Source organism: Medicago truncatula, chromosome 3, assembly GCF_003473485.1.
Source record: "Medicago truncatula cultivar Jemalong A17 chromosome 3, MtrunA17r5.0-ANR, whole genome shotgun sequence".
In the NCBI taxonomy this organism is placed as follows: Eukaryota; Viridiplantae; Streptophyta; class Magnoliopsida; order Fabales; family Fabaceae; genus Medicago; species Medicago truncatula.
The window spans coordinates 53,373,001-53,400,651 of record NC_053044.1 but is presented as its reverse complement, the minus strand read 5'-3'; the positions used below and the strand labels follow the sequence as shown (position 1 = coordinate 53,400,651).

Here is a 27,651-nt window from a genome sequence, read left to right as displayed (position 1 = left end):
TGAATTTATAACAACTTTACTATTTCGTCTATCTATCCAAAAAAATTGTTATTATTAAAAATCGTAGTCAAGTGCACATGTTAAGCACCCAAAATAGAAATATTTCATTAATATTTGTGCATTCAACTAATTAAAAGTTAACAAATTAAATGCAATATACGAATTCCAACAAAAAGTTTCTACATTTAATTCCTTAACTTGTGCCTTAAAAACACAAGTTAATATTTTCAATATTTAAATTAAGTTAACCATAACATTTGAGTTATAGCTATATCTACATGTAATTAAACGACAACGTTTAGAAAGTGCATGTTATTCCATTTGCATCAAAACAAGCAACACAATATTCACCTTGTCTTGTTCTTTTCTTCCCACCTTTAAAAACAAAAAACAACAACATTAACATACAATTCAAGTTCGAATCTCTTCAAAACAAACAAGTTCTCATTTTTCACACTCAAAAGTGACATCAGAATGGATTCTAAAATTCTCAGTTTCCTAAATGCAGTAGCAATTCGTTAGGGAACTGAGAAGGAGAAGAAGATAATGAACACCTCTTTCTTCGGAATCAAGCTTCATTCTTCTTTCAAAGTTTACAACACTATCACTATCAATAGTAACAATCATTTGGAGTTGTTGGAGAGAAGAAGATTATTGCAGAAAAGCAAAAGGTGGTGCACTGTATCTGCGAAACATGGACGCCCAATAAGGCAAGTTTTTAGTTTTTGTTGTCAAAATGTAAACTTGTTGAGGATACACCATGTTTCCGTAAGTGGGTCTAGGTTGAAATGTACTAATGAAGAATCACGCTTTTCTCCTTTCTTCACTCCATTGTGGAAAGAAGGGATTTTTTTGATGAGGGTATGTGTTTACACTGTTGTTATCTCTGGTTTGTGTCTGTTGGTTTGGTTTGGAAGTAATATAGTTAAGGATTATGTCGAAGCCAAACTATTGCCTTCTGTTTGTTTGGTAATCAGCGAGCAGATTCAGCGTGATTTTCAGTTTGGAAAGGTTAGAAGAATCTCTCCATTGAGTTTGACATTGGAGTCATGTTCATTTGGGCCACATAAGGAGGAATTTTCTTGTGGTGAGGTTCCTATTGTTAAGATTCATATTCATCCTTTTGCTAGTTTGATGAGAGGAAAAGTTGTGGTTGATGCAGTTTTGTCACATCCAAGTGTATTGATTGTGCAGAAGAAGGATTATAGTTGGTTAGGGATACCAAACAATGAAGGTGGTACAAAGAGGCACTTGTCTACTGAAGAAGGGATTGACCATCGAACTAGAACAAGGAGACTTGCACGAGAGGAAGCCGCGGTTCAATCGGCAGCAGAACGAGACTATGCAGCCAGGGTAGCTGCAGAGTTGGGTTACTTTGTTTCCGACTCCACCAAAGGGGATGATTTAAAGGAGAATGTAGGTCATTCAAGAGGAGCAACCGATTCAAGCTCCTTTTTCGGCATGAGTGAAGGGAAACATGATCATCAGTGTGTAGACTCGGGTGTTGATTATGATATGAAACATGCTGATTTGGAAAAGCCATTTAGAGTGAAATTTCCAGGTCCAGGACTTCAGTTTTGGTCTAGAGTTATAAAAAGGCATTGGAAACACAAATTTAAGAGGAAGTCGAAGAGGAGAGATATAGCTGCATCTGGTGTTGCCATCAAAAGAAGAATTCTCAAATGCAGTGCATCGGCAGCACGTGCATACTTTCGCGGTCAATCACAGGGAAAGTCTGGAGAGCCTTCATCATCTTCTGAATGCTTTTGTTCTACAAATCTTGATACAAATTTGGTAAACGATGATGTTGACAAAATTACAGAATATGTTGCCGATGGCGATGATGATAACGATATTGTTGCAGAACATGTAGATGGGGTAGATGCTCTGCAGCCTGAAGACCTCACAAGTACTCTTCCCGTTATGTTGGATTCTGTTCATTTCAGAGGGGCAACTGTGATGCTACTTGCATATGGAGATAGTGAAGTTAGGTGAGAACTATTATCACCTATTACTTAATCATTCTGAATATGAAATCTGAAACAAAATTATATTTCAAAGTCTTTATTCTTTCCCTTCGCTTTTTATTTGAAACCGCATAACTTCAACTGCCTATGAGTTTAGATTCTAAAATGTTATTTAGTATCATAGTTCTCACTTCAAGTCCTGAAATAACAAATGAAGTTGTGATTTCTGTTAGTTTAACTGCACAATATCTTACTTAAGTTGCACACGCTTTTACTGCATTTGCTAGATTCTGAAGTTTGGCCTGTCATGCTAGGATAGTTGAATGTTTTCCTGTTTTATCCAATTGTGTATCTTGGATTGGATTTGTGAAAATGGATGTAGAATTTTTAAATTTGGTATGAATTGAACTAATGTACTTAATATTCATTTTGTAACCAGTGTTGTTAAAAAGAAGCTATAGCAACGCTATACCGCTAGAGCATAGCAGAATTTGGAAAAACCGTTATTGTTCCACAATACGTGATTTCGTACAAAATGTTGTCAAATAGCTGCTATAGTGGTGCTATGGCGCTAATGCGTAGTGGAATTCTAGCAATCCGCTATTTTCCGCAATCCACAGTTGACAACAGTGATTGTAATATGGAAGGTGAATATCTGTTTTTTAAAAGTAGAATCATTTTGATTATCGAGTTTAATCCTAAGGCTGGGGTGTGAAGTAATAGTAGTCGTAACTTGTAAATACTAATTAGATACTTCTTTTTTGATAGAAGTAGTTAGATACTTCTATGTTCGACATTTGGAACCCGAAATCTTATTTGAAAAATGGTAATCTGCATGAATTTATATGTTCTATATGTCTTACTTTCAGGGAGATGGAGAATGTCAATGGCCATGTGAAGTTTCATAACAACTACAGCCATATGAATGTACAGATGAGTGGAAATTGTAAACCGTGGAGATCAGATGTTACATGCAAAGATGGTGGTTGGTTGTCCGCAAATATTTTTGTTGACACTACTGAGGAGAAATGGCATACTAATTTGAAAGTTGACAATCTTTATGTTCCGGTATATAGTAACTTAAAGTTCCAAATTTTTTTCAACTTTCTATTTTGCCATATATCCTGTACGGGATGCTTAAACAGTTTATGTCTGGCTTGAGTGCTATGCAGCTATTTGAAAGGATCCTAGACATTCCAGTTACATGGTCTAAAGGGAGGGCAAGTGGTGAGGTGCTTCTCTAACCTAAGTTCTTTACTTTCATGATCTATTTGTAACCATGGTAAGATTGTTTTTAGCTTCAGTAGTGGGAAAGTTTATTTGTGGAATTCTAAAATGATTGGTAAATAACACCTGCCATAGCTTTTGGCTTAGGTCGTGGAACCTTGTAGATCTCATGTTACATCAACTTTCTTCAAACAGTGTTATAATTATCATGGCATGAGCATGACACTACTTGCCAGTTATTCTTGATAACTGATATTGCTTCATCTGTTTGATATATTGTTTTCTTGTGCTACAGGTTCACTTGTGCATGTCTAAGGGTGAAACTTTTCCAAACCTTCACGGCCAGCTTGATATGACGGGATTGAACTTCCAGTTATTAGATGCTCCATCGTGTTTCACTGTATGTTTTCCATATTTCAGTATTAAAATGCTTTGTGCAATCCCCTTTTGATATGTTTCATTTGTAATTCTCTAGAAAAGCAACCGAGCCATTGCTTATGCACTGTATTTTTATTGTTCACCAAACAATACTTATATTAAAAGTGTCACATGACTAATGAGCTTTATATTCATTAGGTAATTTTCTATCATAAAGAAATAATGCATATGAAATATTAGAAAATCTACATATGAAGTTAAACATTCTATGTTGATTTTCCTTCCTTTGTCAAAAGAGGTTAAGCCGTAAATAAGCATTTTCAAAGATGATTTAAATAGCTTTCAAGGTGATCAAATAGTTTGGTTTTTCCAGAACATATCAGCAAGTTTGTGTTTTCGTGTTCAAAGAATATTTTTACACAATGCATGTGGCTGGTTTGGCAGCATCCCTCTAGAAGCATCAGGAGATTTTGGCATTCACCCTGAGAAAGGAGAATTAAATATTATGTGCCAGGTACTTATAATCATGTTTATGTTTGTTTACTTATTGTATAATTATTTATTTGTGGAAGCACTTGTTAAGCAATTCCAAAATCACTTTTTTGGAAGGTAGAGATAATATTTCACTACCGGAAAGTTCTTTTGTAAATTGGAGTCACAAATCACAGTAGACTTGTTTCCAGATGCAATTCTGTCAAAAATCACATATGTTGGGAAGTTGGGTTTAAGTTATTCTCTGATGTTCCGCTCATTGAAAAGCCTTTGGGCTTATCATGGTCCCACCTTAGTTTGTAAGGAAAGTTTTATTTAAAATTATATAAGATTTGTGGCAGCAAGGGTTGAATTCTTGAGCACTTGTGAACAGATGCTTTGAATCCGTTGCGATCCCCGAGCCTCTATGACCGAGAATCACAACGAATGCCACGTCAAGGAACCAACTGTCATAAAACCTTGATATTGATGGAATGGATGATATGGAAAGATATTACTAGTTGTTACTTGGATTATTTAAAATAAGGTGGAATCGAGCTCAACAGAATCTATTCCATTTCATACAACACACCTCTTTTTTTTTCTCTTTCTCCTCCCCTGAATTTGGAGTTGTTGGATGGAACCAGCAGCCAACTTAATGTTAACTAATCTCCTTACCATGTTGTTCACTGACAAATAACGAAATGGAAAACTTCCTTTTATTCTATCATAAAATATCCTATAAAATTATATGTTATTTTTATTGAATCCGATTCTATTCCATTGAGTGTGGTTATATTGCACTCACCCACCTCCCTTGTTGTGTCCTAGTATTTTATGTTGTTGAGAGCTGACCTTTGTACGAGTCCCGTTATGCAAAGTAAAGACAGTCCACTATATGAGCAAAACGAAGTTGATATTGCTTATATAGCTGTTCGATGAGAGAATGTTGTAAACGTTCAGTCCAAATTGCACATATTCCACATCTCTGAATTTCACAGAAGATAATTAGTTTTTTTACCTTTCTGACAATACTTTGTTGATCAAATTTCCAGGTACATGGTGTTGAAGTGAATTCCTTGATGCGAACTTTCAACATGAAATCTTTCTCATTCCCGGTATGTTATTGTTTTGTAACCCGATCGTTTCCATCTTTTCTTTTCTTTCTGTATCTTGTATTTGTTAATTTTGAAAACAGGAATATTGAGTTTTATGCAAACTTACCTTCTAAACTACCATAGAATTCTTTCAATTTGCTTCATTATTTCTTTCATATTTTTGAAGTACCATCATTTCTTGATACACGTTACAGAATCCTTACTAAAAGAGTGTGATACTTACTTATCCAATGTCAAACATTGTGTTTTTCATATCTATTTCAGTAACTAAGGTTTATTGATTGCAGCTAGCAGGATCAGTAACTGCTCTTTTTAACTGCCAAGGCCCCCTGGACTCTCCTATATTTGTGGGCACTGGAATGGTTTCTAGGACGCTATCTTCTTTATTCGTTGACACTCCTGCAACTGTAGCATCTGAAGCACTTGCTAAAAGTAAAGAGGCTGGTGCGCTAGCAGCATTTGATCGCGTACCAATTTCATATGCATCTGCCAATTTTACTTTCAACGCTGATAACTGTGTAAGTTGAAAGTAGTAATAAATTTTGTTGGATCAGTAACTAGTTTCAAGTAGGATTGAAATTTGAAACCTTGGTATTCTTGGAAATGCTTTCTTCTTATTTGCTATCACCTTTTAAACTATTCTTTGATGTGTATATAATCCTTAGTATGCCGAGTGCAACTCATTCAAGCATTATCTTAAATCCTCTATGTTTTTCAGTCTCCAAGATATTATATTATGTTAACCCTTACACTGCATAGCACAGGTTGCCGATTTATATGGAATTAGGGCAATCCTTGTGGATGGTGGTGAAATTAGAGGGGCTGGAACTGCATGGATATGCCCGGAGGTATATGGCCCGTAAACAAAGCCTTTTTTCAATACTTAATCATGATATGGCATTCTTTTGTGAAGAAAATATTTAATTTTTTTTCCTTCTGTTTTCTAGAATACATGGAAGCATACCATAGTCATTTAATGTTTTTTTTAAGCAAATAGTCATTTAATGCTGGATCATCATTGTTTATACTCACTTTACAACCCTTTTTTTTTTCTTTTCCAATTATCTGGGAATGGGGGGAGGGGAGAGACTTCATGGAAGCATTAGCATATTCATGTAGTTTTTTGAAACACCATATTCACTTTGACTTTATGATTCTTTTACGGGAAGGTGTATTTTAATATCTTCTTATCAATAGATATTTGCATTTTTGGTCATCTGTTTGCTGAGGATGCTGATTTATTCCTTATCCGCTTTATGGTCCACTAAATGACACAATAAATGATAATTACACACCAAATGCCAGAATATGAATATCTTTTCTGAATTGTTTGCTTTCCCCACATTTCTCTCTAGGGTCTGTCCCTCTACCCATGCTTTTAATATATACTATTTTGTTCTCAGGGTGAGGAGGATGATTCAGCAGTAGATGTTAACTTTTCTGGAAATTTGTCCATTGAAAAAATCTTGCTCAATTACATTCATAATTATCATAGTTTGATGCCATTCAAACTAGGGGTATTACATGGAGAGACAAAAGTTTCGGGATCTCTTTCAAGACCGTAAGTCAGTCCCCTTTTCAGTTTTGATAAATAGTTTTAGTTGATAAAGCATCGACAACATTTTTTGCTTATTATACAATTAAATTATCTGCATTTGCATTCCTTTCCTTCCTCACCATGGCTGTCTCTTCAAGTTGTCTTACCAATAATTCTTTCTCGTCTCTAATGTGATTTGTTTTATCAAAATTGTTTTCTCATTTTATATTCCATGCAGAATGCTTGATATACACTGGACTGCACCTTTGGCAGAAGGGTCTTTTAGTGATGCTAGAGGAGATGTCATAATCTCGCATGATTTCGTTACGGTTAATTCTGCTTCAGCTGCATTTGATTTGTATATGAAAGTTCCAACATCTCATTCTGATGATATTTCTCTTACAAGAGAAGAGTTTTGTCCAAAAGCCATTCCATTTACTGTTGATGGGATTGAGTTTGATCTGCATATGCATGAGTTTGAATTCTTCCGCTTGATTACTACTTATACATTGGATTTTCCAAGACCTATGCTTCTGAAAGCAACCGGAAGAGTGAAGTTTCAAGGAAAGCTTATAGAACCTAGTTGCGCTATGATGGAACAAAATTTTGACAAGAATGGGCAACAACTACACATATTGGAGAAAGGAAGTGCAGATTGTCTCGTTGGTGAAGTTTCAATCTCTGGTCTCAAACTGAATCAACTGATGCTTGCACCTCAGCTTTCTGGGTTGTTGAGAGTTTCTCCCGAGTGTATCAAGGTGAGGAATAAAACTCTCTTCCCAAAAAAATGTTCAGTTTTGAGATGCTATGAAATTGTTTAACAGACTGCTAGGCAGTAACTCATTGCAATACAATCATGGACAAGAAGTCTAATAAAGAATTTGAATTTAATAATTGTGAAAAAAGAAAATCTTTGTTAAATTTTATTCTAGTTCGTGAGATTTAGCTTCTGAATTGACTCACAATGTTCAAGAGCGGTTAATATGCAATCACTTATTGACTTAACCATAATCAGTTAGATGGTTAGTTGTTTAACTTCTTTTTGTACCAGAAATATTTATTGCAAGAATCCCATTTTGCAAGTTTTCAATATTAATCCATTTTCCCAAAGGATGAACCTGTTATTCACGTAACCTCAAAGAAAAGGAAAGAAAAGCAATTTTGGGATGTTTGACATGGTAAACCTGGTTACAACTTACAAGCTTCCCTAGACAAATAAGAAAAACTAATCTAACAACTAATTTACTAGTATTTTCCATTCAAAAAATATACAATTGTTTCGTAACTTCCTTTTTTTTCTGGAATGCAGTTGGATGCCTCTGGTAGGCCTGATGAAAGTCTTGAAGTGGAGTTTAATGAGCCACTACAGTCCAGTGATGAAGATGGTACTAATGGCGGACAACTGTTGTCTGTTTCACTTCAAAAGGGGCAATTGAGGGCCAATGTCAGTATCCAACAAAGTCATTCAGCTAGCTTGGAGGTAGCCCTATTCAAATTCTGGGTCCCATGTTTGTTTCTCGGCTGCAATAGTTTTTGATCAATTCATACTTAACCAAAAGATAATATTGAAAAATACTGAAAAACATTAGTCTATTTTTTTGCTTGCATGGAATGTACTCGTAGATACACAATTTTCCACTTGATGACCTGGAGCTTGCTTCTCTCAGGGGAACTATTCAGAGGGTAAGCAATCATATTAACCTATTTCCTATTTGAGTCCATTGTGTTTCTGCCGTTGTTGTCCTTATCTACACCCTCCTCCCATGCACACTTGGATCATAATGAGGTTGACCTTAGGGAAGATTAGACAAGGTTTGCCCCATCGCAGTGTGCGAATTTTGACATTACATCGACTTTGTTGCTTTTTATCTCTTCAACTCTGCTTTTCTGTTCAGTTCTTCCTGAATTATGACTTGGTCGAGGCATTATATAATGGTTGTGTAAGGGGAATAATATATGCTGTTTTTTGGCTGGTATTTTCTTTCAGGCTGAAGTCGAGCTTAATCTTCAAAAAAGAAGAGGACATGGAATCCTATCTGTACTTAAGCCAAAATTCATTGGTGTTCTTGGTAAATCCCTAGATATGGCGGCTAAGTGGAGTGGAGATGTTGTGAGTAACTAGTACTGTCACATATACCTTTGAACCTGAATTTAAGTTACAACCTATTGCTATCCTATGTATCAACATAGAAGTATGTTTAGCATGACCATTGTCGAACTTGAATATGATGTTAGAAACTCTGTAGTTGTTTACATTTTATTTATCATAAATGTTTTTTAGGACTTCAGAATTTGACATCAGACACCGTATTCCTATCATATTATATACGGTTTCCGATTTTATATGAATTCTTTCTCTCTCTTCAGAATCTGAACACGCTGAAACTGAGTGTATTTTATACGGTGTCGAAATTGTGTCCAAATATAAGTGTGGTTTATTTATCACTCGAGGTTGTGATAAGTCCAGGAATCTCATTCTTTTCATAATTGAATCATTGAAATGACTCTTTAATCTTGAAAAAAAATATGGGTGCTTGTTTGATTATCCTGGTTTTCACTCTTCATTGACGTCTACTGTACTGAACCGTAACATTGTTATAGTAATCACAAGTTCACAACAGTTCATTGACTTCCATTCCATTATATGAAATCAATGTTTGGCCATAGTAATGACATCGGCTTTTGTATATTATACTGAATGTCTGTTGATGTGCTATTGTTCAGATCACTATTGAAAAAATTATCTTTGAACAAAGCAACAGTCATTATGAACTTCAAGGTGAATATGTATTGCCTGGATCCAGCGATCGCAACCTTAATGATGGAAAAGAGGAAGGCATTTTGAAAAGGCTAATGTCTGGGCATCTTAGTAGTGTTATATCCTCGATGGGCAGGTGGAGAATGAAACTTGAAGTATGTCGAGCGGAGATTGCCGAGATGCTTCCTCTTGCAAGGCTTCTTTCTCGAAGCACGGATCCGAGTGTTCTATCAAGATCAAAGGTGGTATTATACTCTATATCTTCGGTGGTTTCATCTAATCATATTCAAATTTTGGAGTGTAATCGGTTGATTATGATACATGTCTAATGGCTTAAATATGTTTGTAATTAAATTTTGCTTTTAAAAAATGCTTTAACACTTGTGAGTTATCCTTTCACCTAAAAATTTGTTGCTCATCCTGTATTCTTATTTATTGAAGCAAATGAAGCTGATTAATTATGCATATCACCATGTTACATGTTCGTAGGATTTTTTTATTCAAAGTTTACAGTCGGTGGGGTTATATTCAAAAAGCTCTCAACAACTGCTCGAGGTAATATCAAGGGATCACTATAACTTTATTTTCCTTTCAATAGCCACAATACTTGTTTCATCTAATTTGTGCTAACAACCATAAGTGTTTATGCCACGTTAATTTTTTATGTGTAATATTGATGATCCTAATGATATCCATTGCAAACGTTGAAGTTTCTTTGTCTGTAATGGTGTTCAATTGCAGTTAATAAGGGGGCATCATATTCCATCGCATGGTGCTGTTCTGGAAGATTTAAATCTGCCTGACTTATTTGATATCAAAGGTCGCTGGCATGGCTCTCTTGATGCAAGTGGTGGAGGGAATGGAGACACCCTGGTAAAAACTTACTGTTTTGTATTACTTTTACTTGGAGTTAGCATAAATTGTCAACTTAATGAAGAAGATTGACTTTATTTTTTGATGTCATTTTAGGCAAAATTTGACCTTCATGGGGAGGATTGGGAGTGGGAAGACAACAAAACTCAACGTATCCTGGCAGTTGGTGCTTACACTAATGATAATGGTATGCACCTGGAGAATTTTTTTATCCAGAATGATAATGCAACTGTTCATGCTGATGGAACTTTGTTAGGACCTAAAACCAACCTTCATTTTGCCGTCTTAAACTTTCCGGTTAGTCTGGTCCCAACTGTTGCTCAGCTTGTTGAATCTACAGCAACGGGTGTTGTTCATTCTTTGGAGCCGTCGTTGGCACCTATTAAGGGTATCTTGCACATGGAAGGAGATCTTAGAGGAAGCTTAACAAAACCACAATGTGATGTGCAGATAAGGCTCCTCGATGGTTCCATTGGTGGAATTGATCTTGAGCTAGCAGAAGTTGTTGCTTCCCTAACAACAACCGGCCGTTTTCTATTCAATGCAAAATTTGAGCCTATAATCCAAAATGGTCATGTATTAATTCAGGGAAGCATTCCTGTTACTTTTGTTCAAAGTAGCATGTTACAACAAGATGAAGAATTAGATAAGAGTGAGGCTTCATTGGTTCCTGATTGGGTGAGGGATAAAAATAGAGGGACCACTGTTGATGCAAGCAACGAGCACATTTTTCGAGACAGAAATGAAGAATTTTGGAATACTCGGTTAGCAGACAGCCTTGAAGGTTTATATTCACAAATTCTAGATGTTGGAGAAGTTAGAGTGGACGCCGATATAAAAGATGGGGGAATGATGCTAGTAACAGCTTTATCCCCTTATGCTAATTGGCTTCATGGAAATGCCCATGTCATGCTTGAGGTTGGTGTCGTCGATACAATTTTTTCATCTAATTATTTGATTTTACTCACTTCTATAAATCTTGTTCCATGTATTGATTTAATAGGTGAGAGGCACAGTTGATCAACCATTGCTTAATGGCTATGCAATGTTTCACAGGGCGTCTATATCTTCACCGGTGTTCCGTAAGCCACTAACTGGTTTTGGTGGTACTGTTTACATGAAATCAAACAGGTTATCCATCACCTCACTGGAGAGTAGGCTAGGCAGAAAAGGAAAACTGCTTGTAAAAGGGAACCTTCCTCTCAGAACTAGTGAAGCAGCCCTTGATGACAAAATTGAATTGAAGTGCGATGTTCTAGAAGTGCATGCGAAAAATATTTTAAGGTTGCTTTCTTAGTTGTTGGTGTACGTAGATATGATAATTGAATCAAAAATATTATTGAGTTTTGGCAATATTTTTCTTCTTTTTATTTATATTTTTGTTTACACATTATCCTTATTCAATATCACACTTGTCAGTGGCCAGGTTGACTCCCAGTTGCAAATAACTGGTTCAGTATTGCAACCAATCATTTCTGGAAACGTTAAACTTAGTAATGGAGAAGTATATTTGCCACACGATGGGGGCAATGGTGATAGTCAAACAATTATTTCAAATCAATCTGCACTTTCTGATGGTGGTGATAGTCAAGCATTCGCTTCAAGATATATTTCCCATTTTTTTAGCTCAAGATATGCTTCTTTGACGACCAAATCTTCTCAAACCTCTAGCTCTGGTAATACTTTACATATCAATTTAGTGTTGGATCTTCTCCCTGTTACTTATAAGAATGCTCTACTATAAAAGTTTGGTCCATGTAGCCGACCTCACTTAGTGGGATAAAGCTTGATTGTTGTTGTTGCAATGCTCTACTATAAAAGTTGATTATAAATGTAAAACTCTAGCGCACCTTTCAATAACATTATAGTTGCCTCTCCATTTCTTCACTGGTGCATATTCAACCTCAAAAACAAATAGATGGGAATTCCTAATTTGGAGAATTTTTGTCAAGGGTGGTGTATACTTCTAAGGGTAGTATAAAGCACAATGAAAGTGTTGGAAGGGGCCCAAGGTGGCCTGTAATGAAGGTGACTAAGGTTATGATGTACAAGCAGAGTCTTTTAAGGGAGCTTTGATATCAACCTGAAAGGGAAATGATGTAATAAAGTTGAATAGCATATTTTGTGATTTTGAAAGTACAGGCTATGACCAATCTTTGAAAGCACCTATCTCTCTGCATAGCCGAAAAAAATATTTCTAAATTCTAAAATAGTAACTAGCCAAGCATCCCAAACGAAATAATAAGACCACTTTATCCCAGATAAGCAGTGTTAGTTAGCAAACAAATTATGGGATTCTGTCCAATCAATGATTGTTGCATGCATAAAAATCTGCAACAAACCATTAGTATTAGAATTACTCTGAAGAGTACTGTCGACTATTTTTGTTGTGCCAGGATCAATTATTTGATTACTTGATCATATAAATTTGCTTATGTTGTTGCTCATTTAGTTGAGTTCAATAGGTTATATTTTTCAGAAATATTTCTCTACAAGCATATTATGATATCTCTTCTGAAAAATAAAACATGGCAGTGAATGCAGCAAATCATGTAGACAAGGACATGGAGAAAATGCTGATAAAACCAAGTATAGAAACCCGCCTTAGTGATTTGAAGCTTGTGCTTGGGCCAGAATTGAAGATAGTGTATCCTCTGATTCTTATATTTACTGTTAGTGGAGAGCTCGAGTTGAATGGTCTCACCCATCCCAAATGTATAACACCTAAGGGCATATTGGTATTCGACAACGGTGAAGTTGAGCTACTTGCAACACAGGTTTGTGAAGGGTTTGGTTTATGCCCCCATGTTTTCTTTGTATTCTATTTACTTTTCTGAATAATAATTTGGTATGCTACAGATGATGGTACAGGCAATGATGCCAACCTAGTTGGGAGTAGTGTTTGTATAGGGATGTTTTTTCTTTCTATTTTGCTTTAAAAGAAACTCCTAGGCTAGTTCTATGTTGGCTTGGCATTGATCATGTTGATAAAATCCATTTCAAATGCAGGTGAGGTTAAAACAGGAACATCTGAATATTGCAAAGTTTGAGCCTGAGTATGGACTAGATCCAATGCTAGATATAGCCTTGGTTGGATCTCAGTGCCAATATAAGATTCAAGGACGGGCTAGCAATTGGCAGGGCAGTGTGGAACAAGATACACCTTCACTTTCACCAAATGAGGTAAAAGATACTACTATCTATTATCTTGCTTGATAAACTTCGAGGTCAAAACTTTGGTCTGTGTCCAACTAAAGGAAATAAATACAAAAACAAATATAGAGGATAATACCCCTATTACATGATATGATATGCCTATACAATAAATACAAAGATCATAATATATCATATGCACCAATATATATATAACTAATTTGAGAACCTCTCAAAGGTTTAGTGAAGACATCTACCAATTGATCATTGGATGGCCATCTTAACAGATGCACTGTGCTAAGGTTGCATAAAACCTCCATTTGCTGCTGAATCAAAATATTTCTCTTAATTAATTTTAATTTAGGAAGTTAGTCAATAGTTTCATCTGAGAAAGGGCAATGCTTATGTCATTCAATCTTCAGGCAGCATGGTCTTAACAGATTTTCTCACTATGCAGGCTGTCAGAAAATTAGAGAGTCAATTAGCAGAATCCATTTTAAAAGGCGATGGTCAGCTTGCCCTTGGGAAGCTTGCAACAGCTACTCTTGAAAAATTAATGCCACGGATAGAAGGGAAGGGTGAACTTGGCAAGGCTAGGTGGAGGATAGTGTACTCACCTCAGATTCCTAGTTCCAAATCTGCTGGTACTACTTTGGATACTTTCGAGTTTCTTGCCAATAATTTAACATTTGGAACAAATGTTGAAGTTCAGCTTGGGAAACGTCTTCAGGTATCACAATAAAACTAGTCCATCTTTCAAAGTATTACTTCTTCCCAGGAATAGGTTCTTAATCCTCATATTGGTGTCGGACACCAACACGTATCGGACACCGGAAACATTCAATATGAAGTGTCGGTGATGTCAACCGGCTTCTCTTGTCAATTAACATTGTATCATCAGGGACAATAACAATAGTAAATTAGTAATATTTCTTCATAAATAAAGTAATAGATATGAAAACTATATTTTGATCATAATGGTTAAATAATGGAGGGGAAAGCAAAATAAAAGGAATTCCTGATAAAAATGTTCTGTTAGGGAACACAAGTGGTTACTCAATACGCCACTTATTGGAAATTAAACATGGTCAATTGGCTGAGTAAATAATATCTACTGTTACTGTTACTCATTGGTAAATCAATTGTTTTGTTGCAGGCCAGAGTCATTAGGCAAATGAAGGAGTCAGAGATGGCAACACAATGGTCCTTGAGCTATCAACTCACAAGTCGCTTGCATCTACGCCTACAGTCCTCTCCATTACTATGCATATTTTTTGAATATTATGCTACAGTATAGGGCTTGTTGCTGTTGCCTTAGGTTTAGGTATGTAAAACTTGCACCTTTACTTTAAAAGAAAAGGTGTGTGTAAAAAGTAAATAGATTCATATTATTTTCTTCTGCTCAGATTGAGCTTGTTAATAGGATAGCTGCTGAATTCAAAGGCGTTCTTACTTTTTTATATTGATGAAAGAAAGTTGAAAGAAAGTATAGCAATATTAGACAGAATGATAGATCGACTACAAGTATAAATTTCTCATTTGTATACCTTCAGTTCAAGTTCAAGTTCAAGTTCAAGTTCAAGCTTTTAGGTATTTATTGGTGACATGATTAGAGCAACTATGACTATGTAAAAAGAGGGATTTTATCTACAGAGACAAGTTAGAGATAATCATTTGAGTGGGGATCTGGAAATTACTGAAATAACTCAGTGAATAAGGGATGCCATTTCAAATTTTACTCTTCGGAAAACATAATGTGGTTACATAAATTTCACTCCACAAAGGTTACTTACTACGTGAATACATTAAGAACAAAATTTGAGTTTTCACCAAAAAATTCCAGGGATCTTTGTGAGGAACATAGTTTTCTCTTGGACCAACAAGGCGGAAACTCACTCACTGTCTTTTCAAATAAAGGCCCCATCTGCATAAAAAATATTAGAATGTTAATGTTTCAGAAAAAAGAATAGAAAAATAAATAAATAATAAATTCGTTAATTTCAAATGAAGTGTGATCATTTGAATGATATTTTGATCTGAAGATGATTTGAAATAGTCTGATGTTTACAATTTGTAAAATTTCAGTAGAAAATAAAAACTTGGAGATTTTAGATAACAATATATTGATGAAAAAAGTTATTGAAATGAAATGAGTCAAAATTTAAAAAAATGAAAAAATAATATTGAAGAATCAAAATCTCACATTAATCGTAGCAAAAGACTCCAAGTGTAAATAAATAAATAAAAATAGAAATGCAGTCTAGTCTACTGCTCAATTACTACCAGAAAATGACTGCAAGCATTGAAAATTTCATCTTTCCATATTATCCTAGTAGTAATTGAGAATTGGAGGTGAAATTTTACTGAGGTACCAAAGTCATTCGATCAATAGTAAATGTTGGAAAAAATAAACCGTCTACTTTTGATACCTCATCAAAATGACATATCACATGGGTTTAGAAAAAGAGAAAAAAAAAACATTTTTGCTATTAATTTTTCAGGTTCTACAATTCCCTTCTCTTAAAAAGTTTTCCCTGTCATCCAGTATTTATGCGATCATTTCATTAGTTTCTAAATAGAGATAATCACTAGTGATTGATGGGTGATGACTAAATATTTGAATTTCAAAAAATACTTGGGAGAAACAGTAGCTATTGCTTGGGGTTAGAATTGCTCCGATAAGTATAACTTCTTTTGCCGTAAGAATAGCATGAGCCCAAAAATACATTAGAAAGGAGCGACAAGTTACCAGTGACGATTTGTCAGCTAAAACTGAATCAGCAACACCTTTTGCAGTCCAGTAGCTAAGGCTTGAATATGGGATACCTGTTCATCAGCTGACATTGTTTCCATATGTAGAATCTTTCTACTCAAAGCATTTGCAAATTGCAACTATATTTGCCTTTACCAGATGATATTGTAGTGCAAAATCATAATCATTTATGAAATTCATCCATCTTCTTTGCCTCGTGTTTAACTCATTTTGGTCAAACAAGTACTTCCAACTCAGGATACCCTTTGCGAGTCATAACCGGTTTAACTTTCATGGTTCGCTTGTACCTTTCCAATATGCCACATTTTATCCTCCGGTGCACTTCACCACTCAGCAACTCATCTTCTCCTTTCAAACGAAGTCCATCACAAACCAACTTATAAGTATACTCCCGAGGCACCGAGCCATTATCAATCAACTCAACAAGAAAACTCCAAGCATCAGCAACTCTCCCAACCTCACAAAGCGCATGAATAATGGGCGTATAAGAACTACAACTACCCACTACTATCCCATTCTCGCCATCATAATTCGACCTCTGCATCTCCCTCAAAAACTCAACAGCCTTATCAATCTCATTCACAACACTATAGTATCTTATAAAAGAATCATAAGTAACACGGTTCGGAACACAACCTCTTTTCTTCATATCATCAAACAACTCCAAAGCTCTTCCAACACGGTACGTTTTACAACAACCGTCAATCAATGCATTATAAGCAACAACATCAGGCACAATACCTTTAAAAACCATAATACGAAAGAGACGATTTGCTTCATATAATCTCCTTCGCACGGCCTTCCTACATCCACTAATCTTCACACCGTACCTACAGTAGGAACTTATCAAAACAGTGTAAGTGAAAACATCAGGAGGAGAATGAAACCCAGGAAGTTCCATCTGTTGAAGCAAGTGTCTTGCTTTGGTGAAATTCCCAACACTACACATAGCATTAATCAAAGCGTTATAAGCTTGTACGTCAGGTTTGCAACCGAATTGTCTCATTCGGTAAAAAGTAAGCAAAGCTTCTTTCGCTAAGCCTTGTTCACCTAGGAGTTTAATCAAACAGGTAACGGTCGGTGTTGTAACAATAGTATTATGGTCATTAGTGTGAAGACGGATACTAAAATGTTTGAGGAAAGTCCAGAGGGCATTGGTGTTGTGAGATTTGGCAATGAGGATGGCCATTTCGCGAGTGGTGGATTGAGTGTGGAGGAAGTTGAAATGGGAATGGATCCAATGGAGGAATTCATGGGATTTGCGGAGAGAGAGGTTGGTTAAGTATGGGTTAGTGTGGGGGTGTTTGAAGTTGGAAAGGGGTACGGAGCGGTGGCGGAAGGGGTTGTTTTGACAGCCGATGGATTGGAAGGAGTAACGGGAGATGAAACGGAGGAGTTCGATGACGGCGTCGGGAGTCCAAATGAGATTGGAAGGAGGAGAGGTTGTTTCGAATGGAATGTCTTTGATGACTGCTACAAGTGCTTGTTTTGCGAGGAGCCGTTTATCGTAAGGACGCAACTTCAACATCATCATCATCATGCATAGCACACGATACAATACGGTTTGTTTCAGAGTGTGGGGGGTATGGTATGTGAGTGTTTTTATCGATATTATTGTTTATGTTAGATGATATATTTCATTTTGAAGATGATGTGATATAAATTGAGAGACTAAAGAGAAAATTCACAATAGAGTTTGAAATCAATATCGTATATTCAATTCCTCTGCTCGCTCCCTCATCTCCATTTTACAACAAATCTTCTCTTTTCTCTATTCCAATTTTGACCCCAACGAACATAAACAACCTTACAACACTATTCGTACAATGACAGATTGCGAAGGCACGAATTGACAAAATGGATTACAGTAGAATCATTCTCTGCAACACTCTTAAATTATCCTCATCAACGATTCCTGATATCGATAAGGTTCATTTCTCTTTGATCTCCATTTTTTTCCATTTCTATTCAGCCACTTACATCACGTGCGTTGAAAAGATGAAATATGCGTTTTCTCCAGCTGATTTTGATTGTTTTATTGAAATGTGTTGTTTCCATGAATGTTGGTGTCATTCGCTCTCTTTGTATCCTGATGGTCTTGAAGGCCTCACAAATTTCTAGGTGTTTATCGGTTTTTTTTTTTTTGCATGCTTGCTGTTATTTTTTTGTTGTTTAGGATTTTGATTGCTTCGATCCTAATTCAATGTTTGAAGATTGAATGGAATATAAGCTTTGCTGTGAATTGTTAAGTAAAAACTCCTACTAAATCCATTTACTAATGAGAAGTTAACAATGATTATTGGATGTGTACTTCAAAAGTGTGTTGCATTTGTCCTAAAAGACAGCAAGCCTTTTTCTTGAATCTCTCTTTTCAAGTCTGAATCCCTTTGTTGCAACCCTTTTCTTTTCCTGTAATTAACTCGATGAAAATAGAAAACAGGCCTCCTCTTGAATAAGTATTAACTCAATGAAATATGAATCCTTTAGATATTTGGTTGTGTTGGTAGATAAGTTGCAACAAACCTTTTAGGTAAGAATGATTTGAAAAGCATTAATTGGGTAAGATGGGCTTCACTTTGATGTGAGTTCTACATCAATAACTAATCAGTTTCTTGACAAATAACATGGGCTATAATCTTGATGGTTATAGTTATGGTTTACCACTTTATAGAATAAATTTGAAAAGGGATATACTTATGGTTTTCATAAAGATTTTTATTGTCATTATGAAATTCATTTTGTTTTATACTGGATTATGCTTTATGAACAATTTTGTGGCTTAATAGTTTTTGATGTCTCAGTGATGCAATTTCATACTTCTCTTTATGTTTCTCTTCACTGCAATTTCATACTTCTCTAGTTATCTTTATATTCTTTAAATTGGTTCATGCTTTGAATTGAGTCATACTTCTCTTTATGCTTCTCTCCACTGCAATTTCATAATAAATATAAGTATATTGTTATTCTCTTTTCCTATCAGTTAAGTTTGTAGTAAAAAAATATGAAACAATTAAATTGTTCATCACCATATGCTTATATGAAACAAATAAAAATATATATTGAGCTGCCTATAGGAGTTCGAACATTGACTGAATCAGGTGTTTTTCTTGGTAGTTTTTTCTGCATAATTTGGAGCGAGTTTAAGGAATTTGAGTTTGGAGTCAGTTTTTAGCCTGTGGACTTCTGTTGTGCAGAAAAAGTGTTTTAATATTGCCACTGCAATGTAGCAGCGTTTCTATAAGCGTGTTCTAGAAAGCATGATGTAAAGTGAAAGATACATATTTTGTTATTTTACTTCACAGATCATCTGTTTTCAAAGCTTAAGAAAAGGTGCAAGTTTGAAGTTGCAGTGGTCGCAGTTGATAGGATTATCAAGCCTGAGGGAAAGCTTATTATTGTCCGAGACACTACGGAGGTTATTAACGAGCTGGATAGCTTGGTGAAGTCTATGCAGTGAGACGTTCGCATGACTTACACTAAAGATGCGGAGGGAATTCTATGTGTCCTTATGTCTATGTGGCGGCCTACAAAATTGGAGACACTAAAGATACGGAGGGTATTTTATCTACGCAATATTTTCCTTTCGTATTTTATTTTGATCACCACCGTTTGGAGGTTTGTTTCTTTTGTTGTAGCATGGTGCCGTAGTTTATTTTGATCACATTCTTGCGTTTGTATAGTCACAGGACAAATGATGGTTGAGATTATGGAAAGTTGTAATAAGATGTTCAAAATTTGGTATTAGTTTTACAATTGAATATTTAGACAAGAACAATATATTATTGATTTAAATATCGAAAAAATAAAACCCGAGCAAGCATATTCTATTTAAAGCTTTTTTGTTGTCTTCAATTTTATTCTCAACTAAATTTATAACGACACGTTTACATAGAAAACGATGGTTCAATTTAATTCATTCACACATTTTTATCCTTCGTTATTAAGCCACTTATACAAAATTTCTATTCATGGTCAACCTTTCCTCCTCCATGTTAGGAAGATATGAAAATGAAGAATGACATGTTGTAACAGGGACTTGGTCATTATTTCGAGGATGTTTAAATCATTGTTGATTGGTGCTCGATTAGCCTCTATTAACAACCATGCTAAAGTATGATTTATAAGCGATGAAGATGGAGAAGTGTTGAAGATATTGATAAGCGATGAAGATGGCGAAGATTTTACTGAGACTTCGAATATGATTTATAGAGAAGTCCTTCTTAATTTAGGATAACATTGTTTGCAACTAACTCAAAAAATATGAATGTTTATTGTATTATGTTTAATGAAAATACAATTGTATCCTATGACTTTTTTTAAAAGGAAACATCAATTGAAATATAATTTCTTTAAAAAAATCAATTGAAATATAACTTATAACTTATCGGTTTCTATTACAGTCGATAGGACCCGTGCGTCGCACGGGTCAATAGTCTAGTAAATATATATGAGCAACTGGAATAGGTCTTAATCCAATATTAATGTCAACCGACTGACTTCTCTAGTCAATCGACATTGTATCAACAGAGGGAAAATAGATGCATATAATTCCTTGGGCCATAAATAGATGCATATAATTCCTTTGCAATTTAAAGACACTCTTAATTTTGTATATTGATGAAAGAAAGTATAGCAAGATTAGATAGAATGACAGAGATGGGAATACAAGTATAAAATTCCTCATTCATATACAGCCATTTAAATTTCAAGTTTTTCACTATTTCAAGAGTTGTTGATGACGTGATTAGAACCACTATGACTACGTATTTAAGATTTAATTTTTGTCATCATCATTCTATCAAAAGGGTTTTTACCTAACGAGACAACCGTTTCAGTAGGGATTTGGAAATTACTGAAATAACTCAATGAATATGAGATGCCATTTAAAATTTCACTCTTCAAAGAACATAATATGGTTACATGAATTTCACTCCACAAAGGTTACTTACTACATGAATACAATAAGAACAAAATTTGATTTTTCACCAAAATCTCCAGGGATCTTTATATGGAGGAACATAATTTTCTGTAGGACTGACAAGTCGAAACGAACTCACAGTCTTTTCAAGTAAAGGCCCCATCTGCACACAAAAATTATTAAAATGTTAGGTTTCAGGAAAAGAAAAAAGAATAATAAATTCGTTAATTTTCAAATGAAGGTGATCCTTTGAACAATATTTTGATGGGAAGATGATTTGAAATAGTATGATAGGTACAAATTCTAAAATTTCAGTAGAAAATGAAGACTTGAAGACATTAGTTAAAAAGACACACACTGTATATATGCTATCAACTTTTCAGGTTCTACAATCCCCTTGATAGATGAATAATTTTTTCCTTTATTCTTTTCCAAAAAAGAACTGTCACATGTTCTCAGTAAGAATTTATATGGATGACCAAACTTTTGTCAAGTCAACTTAATGAGCTAGACACAGTTGATCAGTGGCGGAGGAAGTGCTGGATATTTGTTAACTTTGTTTTGATGCTAATCTCATTTAGATGAATGTAATATGTAAATGAGCATACACGCAAATGAGAGAGAGAGAGAGAGAGAAGAGAGAGAGAGAGAGAGAGAGAGAGAGAGAGAGAGAGAGAGTACTTTTTTCCACTGTGGACTGAGGGTCGAAGCGCTGATGGAGTACAGATAACCTGAAATCAAGCACATTTAGTAACAGTTGATACTTAATGTTAATTTCTAAAAAGCTATAGCAATACAAATATTATTGTGTTTAGCCTTATTTTCTTCCTTTGGATCTTTCCTTTTATTTCTGGAACAAGTATGACTCTGATTGAAGGGAAGAGGCAAAAAAATTATTTCCAACAAGAGCTTTCAAACAATATTATGCAGAGGATAAATTCACATTAGAATGCACAAGGTAATCTATACATGCATGTTTGCAATACTAAAGTAGGAATAATTTGAGAGGGTATACCATCTCTTTCTGCTGTTGAAGCAACATAATGCCGGTAAATTCCTGATTCTTCAGACTGTACAACCATCAGTAACAAGTCCAAAGTAAAAATCACATACACCACAACTTCCTTAAGAAAAGAAAATGCACCAAGAGGAAATACTTACCATTGAATTAGGCGATTTACGAATGAGGTATTCATAATACCAGTAAGGTTCGCCATCAATCTGTGAGGAGACATATAAGCTCAGCAATGCATACACTCTATCCAAAATATGTAAATTTGTAACAATTTTCAATCTCTGAAACATTTTTGTTATCATAACAAACAAATAACATGTTTTGGGATATTTTTCTTATTTGAAGATATCTTTTTATAGTGAATTCATTTCATAAGCAGTCATATATATGATGCTGCATGCTCACGTATCTGTGTGTTGGAAACAATAAGTAATGATAATGTGTGAAGCTTACTTCATTAGAATGTGCATCGAGAACTGAACTCTCGGCTGAGCGCTGAACTGAGGTAACTCGCTGCAAAATATTGTAAATATCAGAAATACATTTAAAGGATTTACACTACAGATCACAGGTAAAACACCTTTGTGACATAAACAGTTGGATGCCAATCCTGCCTAAAGAATACAACTTCAAAGGCTATGTTACCTTACATATACAAGTGCTCAAATAAACCATTAGAATTCATGTTGTTCTCGACAACATAAGACATTTTAACATTGACATCCAAAAGCTAAAAAGGCTTGACCAATATGTAAATAGTTTTAGGATGTTACATTTCCCTTCATTCTTGCATCCAATATTACATCAAAACTTCTAAGTTCAATGTTTAAGCTATGCCGCAAAAATCAACTATATTTTAACCATGAGGGGCACCATCCTTAACTCTCTGGTCTGTGAAAATGTTTGAAACTAAAATAAGAAAAAAATATTGATTTAACATGTTGGCTTATCATATAAAAAAAGTATTTATATGATCATTTTATATCGATTATCTGGTTCTCCTATGCTTCCAAATTAGAGATAATATCTAGTGAGTGATGGGTGATGACGAAAAAATATATGAATTTCAATCAATACTTGAAGAAACAGTAGCTATTGGGTATTGCTTGGGGTTAGAATTGATTCAGATTAGTAAAACTTAGTTTCCAATAAGAATAGCATGAGTAACAAGTTACCAGTGAAGATTTGTCAGCCAAAACTGAATCCACAACATCTTTTGCAGTCCATTTGCTCTTATCCTTCAAGTTTATAAGGTTTGCGCTTGGAGGGCCTATCTGAATTTAATGGGAAAAAAGAAAAGAAAATGATAAAGCATTGAATGGTTAAATAAAACTTGATGCAACAAGTTTGAGATTGAGGAAATACCGTGACGGAAATGATGAGATTGTCAAAGAGATCAACACGTTCAGACACAATACGCAAGCGCGCATTAGCTGTAAGGAATTCACAGAGCAATTTTAATCCAGAAAAGGGAAACTTCAAAGCAATCATACAATATCATTATGCACAAAATCAGTATAGTGACACCTTCATATCTTTCAGATATCAATTCACAACTTCCTATCTTTTAAAAGAGCTTATATAAATTCAGAAACTTAAAATGTAGTGATAAGAAGTTTGCAACAAAACACAGTCTTAATTCTAAAACTCGTTGATAAGATAAACTTTTCCCTTGCAAAGGAAGACAATAAAACTTACGAGAAAGTGGTGCAGCCGATGAATATCGTTCTGGCTTTCGGGATTCTACCCTTTAAATATATGGAAAGAGTTAGTTTCCTTCAACAATCAATGAAAAATTACAGGCAACAGGAGGGGTTGTATACCAACTAGTTTAATTATAGTTTTGTTGGCACTAGTGACCCCACATCCATGGCCAAAGCATTATTTACTCGTGCTAATAATTTGGAGATGTGTTAATGGCTAGTTATATGGTCGACATACTCATAATAACCCATTCAACAATATCAATAACATGTTTAATGAACTTCTTTTCTCAATTGGACTAACATAGTGTGGCATATCATAACAATTATAAATAAAGAAATCAGGGTCTCTTTGATTTTTATGTTTTAACTTTTTATGTTTTCAATTTGTTTCCAGTTTCAAAAAAAAAAAAAAAATTGGGTGAATATTTAAGTCAAGAGCGAAAGATACATTATTTTCACTATTTCATGTACTAACCTATGAAAACAAAACAGGTAAACAACAAAAAATCAATCAAGTCTTAGTCGGCGGCTACATTGATCAAATTATGCCATAAATTTCTATCATAAACCACCAGCTCATTAATCTTTAAATCTTTCTTAAGAGTTTCTTTTTCTCTAGTGATCTGAATATCCTCCATCTAATCTACTGTCCTTGTCCTTACTTACAGAATCTACAGGCCTTCTTATTAGTTGAATTTTCAAGTTAAAGAAAACGAAAATAAAATAAAATGGCAGGCATGCATATATACTGTATACATACCATTTGAAGACAAATTTTTTAGAGGGAAGCTCAAGAGGATAAAGATAAGAATAGGCATTGACTTCATCCAAAAAAGAAGCCATTTTGTGGTCTTGTTCTTCTTCTCCAGCAAGAGCCACTGCAAAGCAAAGAATTTTGTGAATGAATTGTAGCAGAAAATGAAGAAAAAGAAACAATAAATGCAAGAAGGAGAAATTTACCAGAAATTGGAGAGCATGTTGTTAGAGATAGTGAAGTGAGGCCTCCTCCTAATAGTAAAAAATCCCTTCTAGAAGAGGAAGATGAATAGTATCTTTTATCATCATCGGATAAGGAGGAACATTTGGTTTGGTTAAGGATTACCCTCCTGAAGATACGGTTGTTGGTGGGAAGAATAAGAGCAGGATTGTTGGAAGGGCATACCCATAGAGAGTGTAAAACCATTGCTATTGCTATTGCTATTGTTACAACTCTCTCTCTCACTCCGCGATTTCCAATTCCATCACCCCACCACCTATAACATTATCTCACTTTCATCACCTTATTTTTTTATTTTATTTTATTTTCATTTATTTTATACTCTATCTCCGCTCCTTTTCTAGGGCTAATAGTAGTAATGTAGCTCGTTTACGGGTTTACCTTTCTAAAAAAAATTATTTTAGTTTTCGTCCTTGTGTCCGAGCAGATACTTTAACTTTTTCTCGAATCATAGTAATATATTTTTATGAAACTCTTGATTTAATTGTTTATTTCTCTTGAAATCTCTTTCTTTAATGTTTCTTTTTAGTTTTACACACGTCTTTTTTTAGGAGCCCTACATCCATTATGTGGGATAGGGGTTACATCCTGTATAAATCTTAATAGTATACCACTTCTAGCAATAGCTCTTAATGCCGCATCTCTTCCTAGATCGGGACCTTTTATTATGACTACGGCTCGTTGCATGCCTTGATCTACTACTGTTCGAATAGCATTTGCTGCTGCGGTTTGAGCGGCAAATGGTGTCCCCCTTCGTGTACCCTTGAATCCACACGAACCGGCAGAGGACCAAGAAATCACCCGACCTCGTACATCTGTAACAGTCACAATGGTATTGTTGAAACTAGCTTGAACATAAATAACTCCCATTGGTATTTTACGAGGATGTTTACGTGAACCAATACGTCCATTTTTACGTGAACCAATTTTTGGTATAGATTTTGCCATTTTTATTATTTTAAAAAATATAAGTCTAAAAAAAAAAAATATTACAAGGACGAAAACCAAAACAAAGTTTTTACAGGGAGCAAATTCGGAAATAACCTATATTACATGGAATAAAACACTATTTACCCCCTTTTCTATAAGAAACAAAAAACACAAATCATTAAGACCAAAAAACACATTGAAAAAAGTTATTTCATTTAGTATTTAATTTTATTTAACACATAATATCTTATATGTGAAAATCAAAAAAGAAATGATATTTGTACAACTTTTACGATATTTCTCTTTTATATTTAAGTTGTGTTTTTATTCTCATTTTTTCTATTGGTTTTGTTCAAATGAAGAGGCAAAAATGTCTAAAAAAATCGTGCAAATATCATTCTTCAAATCGAAATTTAAATTTTGATTGGTTTTATTCTATTACTAAATCTGCTTCAAATAATAATATATGAACCCTTATTTTAAATATGAATAATAATCTATATTTTTACATGTGGTTAATAAGATGTAGTACTTTTTTTTCATTGATGATTAACATGATAATGGAATGAGTAACTAACCAAGTTAATTTGATTTTTTTTCCACTAAACTAAGCGAATATGATGAAATTGTAGAATCTTATCGATCTAATTTTTTAAACTTTCAAACATTATTTTAAAACGAATTATGTAATTACAAAATATTAACAAAATTCATCACTATAATATTAACTACACTTATGAAATCAACAAGGAAAAACAAATTAAGCAAAGTAAAAATAGAATCTAAAGTTACTCCTACAAGAGGGAGCAGAGTGATATTTCTTAGTAATAAAATCAACTTGACTTTACGATAAGTGGCAGACAATGGAATTTCTCGAATTTGACCTTAGAGAAAACAAGCAATTCATTGAGGAGAGGTTCAAGAAAATAAAAAATGAGTTCACGTGTGTTGGTAAAAAAAAGCTATAAATATAAAATGACATGCTTGTTTATTTTTTTTTAATATCATATATATAATTTTTATTACTTAACACATTTATTTTTAAATATTTAAATATATTTCAAATTATTTTCATCTCCAAAATAATAAATGTATTTATGAATTCAATCGAATTTTTTTATTTAACAATTTTTATTTTATTTTTATAAATTTTATTTAACTAAACTTGCTTCACTATTATAAATTTTATATAAAATTATAAGTAAAAAAAAACAAAAAAGTGGACAAGAAAATTTAAAAAGCCATACATGTAAATTAAATTAAATTAAGATAGTGGGTAGTTTTTTTTTTATTATAATAAAATTAAATTAAATTAAGAAAATGTTAAAATGGGAAGAAAGTATAAAAAGCTACAAGCTATAAGCTAAAAAGCTACTTGGATTAGCTTCTTAAAAAACGCTATAAGTTAGTGAGAAAAGTTTTTTTATCAAACACGTCTCATTTTATCAAAACAAGCTTATAAGCTAACTTTTTTGTGTTACCAAACACAGCCTAAGTCACCATTTTTCCTTAAAAAAAAGTAGGGGACCAAATTACGAATTTAAAGATACAAGACTAAAATTGTAGATTTAAGAAATAAATAAAAACTGGATTTGTGCTTATATTTTTAATGTCAAAACAATAAAGTGCATGTGATTTCTCGTCTGTTAAACAAAACAAAATGGCACGCCCAGTGGGACTCGAACCCACAATCGCTTGATTAGAAGTCAAGCGCCTTATCCATTAGGCCATGGGCGCTTCATATTTAACATTATATACTATTAATATTTAAAGAATGGCTAAAAAATTAATATTATTTTTCGACCGTCGTTCTAGGTTATTACAATTTTG

At 34.3% G+C, this 27,651-nt stretch overlaps 4 protein-coding genes and 1 non-coding gene across 6 annotated transcripts; 1 reads left to right on the top strand and 4 right to left on the bottom strand.

Annotated features, from left to right (window-relative positions):
* Positions 1-431: 431 nt before the first annotated feature.
* LOC11429977 (protein TIC236, chloroplastic) lies at positions 432-15,071 on the top strand. Of its 2 annotated transcripts, none has more exons than XM_039831895.1 (23): positions 432-1,991; positions 2,837-3,035; positions 3,140-3,199; positions 3,490-3,594; positions 3,946-4,086; positions 5,099-5,161; positions 5,449-5,679; positions 5,926-6,009; positions 6,565-6,722; positions 6,937-7,456; positions 8,008-8,178; positions 8,322-8,381; positions 8,686-8,808; positions 9,423-9,698; positions 9,946-10,011; positions 10,198-10,329; positions 10,426-11,247; positions 11,333-11,613; positions 11,749-12,005; positions 12,874-13,106; positions 13,339-13,512; positions 13,940-14,212; positions 14,639-15,071. In XM_039831895.1, the coding sequence occupies exons 1-23, from the start codon at positions 547-549 to the stop codon at positions 14,777-14,779; spliced, it is 6,015 nt and encodes a 2,004-aa protein (XP_039687829.1). In that variant the 5' UTR covers positions 432-546; the 3' UTR covers positions 14,780-15,071. The 2 variants fall into 2 exon arrangements, with proteins under 2 accessions (XP_039687829.1, XP_003603476.2); XM_003603428.4 differs by having other exon boundaries at positions 12,865-13,106.
* Positions 15,072-15,184: 113 nt separating this feature from the next.
* LOC11429976 (pentatricopeptide repeat-containing protein At1g77405) lies at positions 15,185-17,933 on the bottom strand. The gene is made up of 2 exons (XM_003603426.4): positions 16,232-17,933; positions 15,185-15,406 (listed from the first exon to the last, which is right to left on the bottom strand). Exon 1 carries the CDS (start codon positions 17,793-17,795, stop codon positions 16,470-16,472), a length of 1,326 nt encoding a protein of 441 aa, XP_003603474.2. The 5' UTR covers positions 17,796-17,933; the 3' UTR covers positions 15,185-15,406; positions 16,232-16,469.
* A 3,171-nt stretch (positions 17,934-21,104) lies between these two features.
* Positions 21,105-25,172, bottom strand: LOC11423366 (psbP domain-containing protein 5, chloroplastic). The gene is made up of 10 exons (XM_003603424.4): positions 24,855-25,172; positions 24,655-24,772; positions 23,887-23,936; positions 23,554-23,621; positions 23,364-23,462; positions 22,642-22,701; positions 22,335-22,394; positions 22,189-22,243; positions 21,855-21,904; positions 21,105-21,336 (listed from the first exon to the last, which is right to left on the bottom strand). The coding sequence occupies exons 1-10, from the start codon at positions 25,075-25,077 to the stop codon at positions 21,238-21,240; spliced, it is 882 nt and encodes a 293-aa protein (XP_003603472.1). The 5' UTR covers positions 25,078-25,172; the 3' UTR covers positions 21,105-21,237.
* A 140-nt stretch (positions 25,173-25,312) lies between these two features.
* LOC120579725 (30S ribosomal protein S11, chloroplastic) lies at positions 25,313-25,863 on the bottom strand. The gene has a single exon (XM_039832426.1). It carries the CDS (start codon positions 25,837-25,839, stop codon positions 25,423-25,425), a length of 417 nt encoding a protein of 138 aa, XP_039688360.1. The 5' UTR covers positions 25,840-25,863; the 3' UTR covers positions 25,313-25,422.
* Positions 25,864-27,485: 1,622 nt separating this feature from the next.
* Positions 27,486-27,558, bottom strand: TRNAR-UCU (transfer RNA arginine (anticodon UCU)). The gene has a single exon. It is a non-coding gene; the product is annotated as a tRNA-Arg (tRNA).
* Positions 27,559-27,651: the final 93 nt, after the last annotated feature.